The sequence below is a fragment of the Pteropus medius genome, unplaced genomic scaffold (assembly GCF_902729225.1).
Source record: "Pteropus medius unplaced genomic scaffold, Ma_sr-lr_union100, whole genome shotgun sequence".
NCBI lineage: Eukaryota > Metazoa > Chordata > Mammalia > Chiroptera > Pteropodidae > Pteropus > Pteropus medius.
Window position 1 is genome coordinate 1,948,422 of NW_024345479.1, and position 7,578 is coordinate 1,955,999.

Sequence of the window (7,578 nt, forward strand, 5' to 3'; positions counted from 1 at the left end):
AGCCACCGCCACCTCCCACTACCTGGCTCGGCCAGCCAGGGAAGGATACTGAGACCCCTGCCCAGCTAACAGGCAACCCCTGTGGCAGAGGGCAGGGGCAGAGAGAAAACACAGGCCCTGCCAAGAGTATGCATATGTCCACAGCCAGAGTCCAGGCCCAGTGCCTCTCCTGGGACACTGACCTTATCCACCAGGCTGCTCACAGGTCCCTCCCTCGAACCTGCCCCACAGGGCAGAGCTGGCAGTGGGAGGGGGTTCCAGCAGACTGCCCCTTTCTACTCCTTCAAGCTCTTTCCTTCAGAAGCCTGGATGGAGTGGGGCATAGGTAGGTGCCTCTCTCAGCAGAGCTATCATTTCCACCAAATGTCGAGAGGTTTGTTTACCCGCCTCCAGCCACTGTGTCCAGTCCTTGGAGCTATTTATAAGGCCCTTACTGGCAGAGCACAGGAGAGGGCTCGAGGGGCACCACAGAATGGCATTGTTTCACCTCTCCCTCTGCTGCCCCCAACATCAAACACAACCACATGATCAGCCTACAAGCCTTTCATCCTTGGGCCCCCCCAAATGGATGGCTTGTCCCAAGACCTCACCACTGCTGCAGAACAAATGTACCCAGAGTCACCCTCCATAGCCCCCTCCGCGCCTCCCACCACCCCACTTACTGGCTGGGGAGGGTGTGCTGTAGCCACTGACTGGAAGCTGGTGCTGGAGAGTGGTCAGAGCGCCCGGTGGGGAGAGTCCGCCCAGCATAGGCGGGAAGAAGAAGGCGTAGGGGGGCACCGGGTACCCATTGAGGTGCCCTCCCCCAGGTGTTGGGCAGGAGCTGCTGTTGCTGGCCATGCCAAGCAGCCACAGTGAAGGGCAGGCAGACAGTCTGGCAGGAGACTCCGGCGGGCTTCAGGCCGCCCCTCCTCGGGGCATGGGGCCTGAGCCCAGAGGGGGTTTGGGTGGTCAGCCCACCCCCCCTTCTGTCCTGGAGCTGCTGTCCAAGGCTAATTGGCTAATCTCAGCCTCCTGGAGCCCCCACTTTAGCTGGGGGCCAGGTGGGTTGGGGGACGTCCCAAGAGCCGGTCCTTTGGTCAAGCAGTTCTGTGAGCTGGCACTTTCCCGGGAAGATCTAGAGCTGGCCTTCGGGATGCCGAAAAGGATGCCTCTCCTAGATGAGCCCCAGCTAGGCGGCTGGTGGGGCCATGTCCTGTGATGCTGCAGAAAGAGGAAAGACAGGTGAGTGGGCACTGAGGAGCGGGCACATGGGCATTCCCCGTGGAGCTCCCCAACCTGGGCGGCCGGAGATTTTCCCGTGGCACCCAGCTGAGCAGACAGCTGGCACCATGCCTGGCTGGCAGAGACAGCCTAGGACAAGGGCCCAGACACTGCTGGGGGTGAGCAGGACAGCACGGCTAGGCTGAGGAGACAGGGACAGAGCCGAAAGCCGAGGAGGGCCTCTCACCCACAATCCCAAGGGGAAAGGGTCCACAGTGCCACCCCAAAGGTTCCCTGCAGCAGAAGCAGGCAGCTGACCCTCCTTCCGCCAGTGTGGGTTACCTGAGGTCAAGATGCAGAGAACGTGTGCTGGAGGGGGGAGGAGGGAGGAAAAGCCGCTTCCCTAAAGCATTGGCACTTCTCAGAAAAATGACTCTTAAGCCAGGAGGCCCCTCTTACACCACTTCCCCCCAAAATCCAAGCCCCAGCACCCCAGATGGGTTTGTCCCACAGGCCTAGGGAGGAGGCCTGTTTACATACATGAAAATAGGGAAATGGGAACCAAGGACTCCTGGGCATTGCCCGCTGTGTTTAACAGCATGATGGGCTGTGGGTGGGCAGCGTGTCAGAAGGGCAGGACTGTGCAGGTGGACACTCCCTGCCCCCAGGCAATGGAGGGGAGATCTGAGAGTTTACGCACATACTCTGTCTGCAGAATCAACATCCCTGGAGGAGGTGGGAGGTGGGCTTGAGATGAAAGGCCAGATGCCCCCCACCAGTGTGTACACAGATACACACCCTGTTTGAACAGCTGGGACCGAAGGACATGTAGCGATAACACCACAGGGTAGAGACAGATGAACCCAGAGACTCCACGACACAGTGAGACACAACAAAGAGAAAGATGGAAAAAGAGAAGCAGATCCACAAGAGATGCCTCAAATCCATTTGTGCTATATGAGGATATACATACATAAATACATATAAATGCATGTATTTATATATGAATTTATACATATGTGTATATATAAGAAAGACAAAAGAAGAGAGACAGACAAAAAGAAACATGGCCAATCTAAGAAACATGGCCACTAAGATGGCTACAAACAAAAAGGCTGATAATAACAAGTGTTGGCAAGGTTATGAAAAAACTGGACCCCTCATACATTGCTGGTGGGAATGTAAGCTAGAACAGCTGCTTTGAAAAATAGCCTGGCAGTTCCTCAAAAGGTTAAACACAGAATTACCATATAATGACCCAGCAATTCACTCCTAGGTATCTTACCCAAGAGATATAAAGACAAAAGTCCACACAAAAACTTGTACACGGATGTTCGTACAAGCATTATTCATAATAGCCAAAAGGTAGACTCAAATGTCCATCAACTGATGTATAAATAAATAAAATGTTATATATCCATACAATGGAATTTTACTCTGCCATAAAAAGGAACAAAGTACTGATATACACCACAACATGGACAAACATTCTACTAGTTCTAAAAGACCACATAGTGTATGATTCCATTTATATGAAATGTCCAGAATAAGCAATCTATAAAGACAGAAAGTAGATTGTGGTTACCAGGGGTTGGGGTGTGGGTTTGAGGGAAATGGGAAGTGACTGCTGATGGGTATGGGGGCTCTTTTCAGAGTGATGAAAATTTTCTAAAATTGATTGTGGTGAGTTGCACAACTCTGAGAATATAATGATATCATTCAATTCTACACTTTAATGGGTACATTTTATGACATATGAATTACATCTCAATAAAGCTGTTAAAAAGAAGAAAGCGAGAAAGGAAGGGAAAAGAGGCTACAGAGACTCAACATAAGGATTGTCTCCCTTTACAGCCCCTTCCCCGCAAGCTCAGGCCCTCCTGTTCCAAGCTCCAGGCTCTAGACTCAGACCTGGAGTCCAGTGGACAAGCACATGGCCAGCATCTGGCCAAGGATCATGCCTGGGAAGGGGGAGTTCCTGCCAAGTCCACTGTGGAGGAGGCCAGGACCTCTGAGACCAGCTGGGATAGCTGGCCACCCTGTGCAGGGCTGAAGGAAGGACAGGTACTTGCTAGGGAGGGGGAGCTCCCCGAGGAGTGAAATCTGAACCTTGTTAATGACCATAATTTTTACTGTTACTAATTAAAACAACCATAAGGCCTCTCTCCTTGCTCCTAAATGAGGTGCCCCCTTCCCACCCCGGGCCCCTGCAGATTCCCTCCCAAGCTGAGAGGGCTGATGTCAGAGCAACAGAAGCCCCACCCATCGGGCCAGCTGCCACCCTGGGCCCCCCACACCTCTGTGGGGCCCCACACAACGGAACTCAGCTGGGAGAGCCAAGTGAGGGAAGGAGAGGTTGGCTAAGCCTCATCAGCATTGACAGTCAGACCCTCACACACACACACACACACACACACACACACACACACACACACACAACAATAACACACTACTTGTAGAAACTCATGCATGCAGGTCTATTGAGTGTACAGGTGGGCAAGAGTATGCTTACACACCCGACCTGTGTGTGTGCAGGCATGCTCAGGAGAAGAGGGAACCTGGAGATAATCATCTCTCCATACCTGGGCTCCACCACACAGTGAACACAGTTCGGGGCTTACGTGCCCGGCCCTGGGACACAGCTCCCCACAGACACACACCACAGCCCCATAGTTTCCCAACTGGTACATCCCCCTGGCCCTCAGGCAGCCAGGCTGGCCTCTGTACCTGCCTCCCTGAGGGCCCAGTGCACACGCACACACACACACACACCCGGGTCCACAAATATACAAAGGTGCACCCTCCAAGAAATATTCTAGATGATTCACATCCACACCAGGGCCTACCTCCCTGAGGTGAAGCCCAGGGAGTGAGACCCAGGAAGTCATTCACTCCAGACCCCAGGCATCCTGACCCAGCTTTTAGGGGTTGGGGCTAGGTTCAGTCAGTCCAATCTGGACCCTGTGGAGCCCACCACTGCCCCCAGAGGAGAGATCATTACAGCCACCTGACTGCCTCAGCTCTGCCCCTGAGGAGTCTGAAATCAAACTAAACTTCAAACCCACCCCACAGATACACATACACACCCCAAGGAGAGGCTGGAAGTCCTCCCCACCCCCATCTGAGCCACACTCCGCCTAACCCAGCTCAGCCTGCAAACTTTAGTGCAAAGTTACTCAGCCCCCTGGGGAGGGCCTTTAGCAGTAGGAGGGGGTAAAGGTCACAGAAATGAGCCAAGGGCCAGGCTAGCCAGGAAACAGGGATGGGCAAGGGCAGGGATGACAGACACAGAGCCAAAGAGCACAAGTTCTGCCTCAGGTGGTCCTTCTGGATCCATGACCCTCAAAGAGATACCTGGCCCCCGGCCCCCAGCACCCAGGGGAGAAAATACCATCAGAGAATTGAAACCAGCACCAAAGAAAGGGAAAACAAACTACCCACATCCAACCTCCACCCTAAGCCCGCCACCTCCACTGCCCACGGGCACCCTCCCTTGAGGGAGAGAAAACCACAGGCCCACACTGAGCCCAGCCTTGGCACAGCAGAAAGAGGGTGGGGGTTAGAGTTCCCACCACCAGCCACACACCCCTGGGGCCTCGTCACTCCTAAAAGGTGCTGGAATCCCTTCCCTGGATCGAGTGTCCCCAGCTACCCATTTGTTGTATGCCCCAGATATACACAGCTACAGGAAAAGGCAAAAGCTGGCTGAGCTATGAAGATGGTAGAAAAAAACAGGTTTGAAGGGTCAAATCTCAGCTCTGCCACTCTGGGTGACCTTAGGCAAGTCACTTAACCTCTCTAAGCATCTGTTTACTTGCCTGTGAACTGCTTACCTAAACAACTGGTTGTGTGATTTAAGAGATAAAAATCCTGAAAAGTGCCTAGCACAGCGCCTGGCACACAGAGGTGCTGGGCAACTGGGTCCCCGCCCTCCGCTTGACTCTCAGCACCACCCAGTGCCTCCCTGGGCAGTGTGTCTGCTCTCCCTTCCCTCTCCCCAACCAGGGCTAGCATCTGTTGACAAGGCTAGGTGGAGAATTACCCATTTGCCAGGGTCTGCTCTCCCAGACTGAGGAGAGGGAGGTAGGGAGAGGGATATCTGGGGTGTGGATGGAGGCCTGACCACAACCCTTTCCCAAATTATCTTCCTTCATTTCACCAACCAAAAAAGGAAAACTTTTGGATTTGGGGAGAGGAGAAGAGGAAGAAAAATGGACCATTTCCTCCCCTATCCTCAAGGAAGAATATCCAGGAGTCCCCAAACCCAGCCAGCCCAGCCCCGCTTTTTGCAGCTCCCCCGCAACAGTGGCTCCCAAAGAATACAAGTCAGGCAGTCCTAAGGGGCTGAGAAAAGGAAACCAGGATTGGGGAGCTTAAAAGAAGGGGAGACAGGGGGTTTCCTAAGCATTCTAGACAGTCAATGAATCATATGCAAATGACACCCTAAGCTCAAGCTCAACTTGTGGGGGGCGGGGATGGGGACTCCAGCCCTGGCAGAAACAAAGACCCTGGCCCCTTTGGACCCAGGGGAGGGACAGGGCGGTTTTCAAATCAGAACAGTGGGCTGGAACTATTTATAAATTTCCCAGGAAAATACGCTCACACACACACAAAGCCACAACCTCTCCCTTCCCCCATGCTCAGATCTTCGGGCAAGGGTTGAGCAGCAGTGATGACCACTACTCCCTTTTTCCAGGGGTTCCTCTGGCTAAGGCTCTCATCCCTCACCTCCCTAGCAAGTCCACAATCAGGCCACTCCGGTCCCTTGTTTACCTTCTGCTCACCAAGGTTTAGGCTGCAGGAAGCCAGTAAGGCCAGCCTCACTTTGAAAGAGACCACCCCAGGAGGGTGGGAGAAAGATCACCTGGGTGAGGCCGGAACAGGTGGAGGGCAGCTCTTCCCCACCAGGCCCAAAGAACTCCAGGCCTGCCTAGCTGGGGGCTAGGACTTGTTTGAAAATCTGCCCCAAGCATGTACAGGCCCTGAGCACATTCTCGGAGGGGACAGGGGAGGGCTGAAGTCCAATGTCTTCCTCTGGATGCTGCCACTGCCTCACTCACTGCTTCAAGATGCAGTGCCTAGTCCCAGGGGAGTGGGTCTGGTATCTCCCCAACTTGTGCCCCATCGGGCCCAAGATTCTGCGCTAGCCACCCAGGGCTGCCTGACCTCCACATGTCACAGTCTCAGCAGCAACTGAATACCAGGCAGGAAGGGCAACTGGACAAGCCCAAGCCCAGGACAGGCCAGGTTCTGGGAGGAGGAAATGGGGGTCTCTGCCAAGCAGTGCAGTGCCCCTAATTCCTGCACCACCAAGGACTGCACCCCAGAGCCCCGTGAGAGCTGTGCTCAGGACCTCCAAAGCCCAAGGTGGCTGAGGATCCCCTCAAGAACCAGAGCTAAAGTCTCTCACTCTTGAAGCAGAGAGTAGGTGAAAGGGCAGGGGGCAGCCCAGGCCTCAAGGAGAGGGAGCAGCCCTGGGGAAGAAAGAAAACAGGAAGAGGAAGAGATGAGCCTGCCCAGGCCACAGCCAGACCACAGGAGTGTGTAGACCAAACAAAGGCAGCTCTGTCCGGGTGGGGGGACCAAAGGGGCACAGACAAAAGGGGACCCCCCCCAGCTTGGAAACCACCGTCCTCACATCCATCCTGGCATGGGGCTTTCCCCACCCTCACCTTAGCAGCTGCCCCCTCACCACTATCTCCCAACCTCTACCATATAGGAAGCACAACCCCCACAATGGCGGGGGCGGGGCGGGGGAGTCAAATGACAGAGCACACAGGAAGTGTTTAGAAGCGCACGGGTGTGTGTGCAAGGCTACTAACCTCCCCCATCCCGCTCCCATCCCCTAAGCTCTGCTCCAACCTGAGCCTGCCCCAGATCAGATCCTGCAAGAGACTGTCAGCAAGACGTGGTGCTACTCAGCCTCCAGCCAGCATTCTTTCCTTAAAATCTAGGCTGTGGTAGCCAGGAACGCTCCCCCTCCCCCTCGCCTCCTTGCTCCTGGTTTGACCCCAGACCAGAAGCCTGAGTCAGACTCCCCTGCCCTGCCCTCCCATACCACCCCCCCCTCCCCACCTACTCCCTCCCCCTCCTCCTCCTTCCAGCACTGCCTACTCAGCTGAGGCTAGAACTAGAGGGAATCTCTTTCCCTCTGCATCCCCAGCGACCAGGGAAGCCCACAAGGGGGTGGAAAGAATAGGTCACAAAGTCCTACGGCCTGCCCCTTAAGCATAGGGCCTGTGGGATCAGGGAAAAGCTGGTACAAGCTGTGTGTAGGGCATTACCGCCTCACCCCCCAAAACACACACAACCAGGGATCCTGCTCAGAGTCCCTCCGCACTCCAGCCTGGGCCCCAAGAAGTTACAGAAACTTCA

The 7,578-nt window shown here is 54.7% G+C and overlaps 1 protein-coding gene across 1 annotated transcript in view; it reads right to left on the reverse strand.

Moving 5' to 3' along the window:
- RARA (retinoic acid receptor alpha) overlaps window positions 1-7,578 on the reverse strand; it is a 43,371-nt gene that overhangs the window by 20,944 nt on the left and 14,849 nt on the right. The window contains 1 exon segment of the mRNA XM_039873568.1: window positions 663-1,203. Within this exon segment, the coding sequence (XP_039729502.1) occupies window positions 663-840 (178 nt within the window). The 5' untranslated portion in view covers window positions 841-1,203.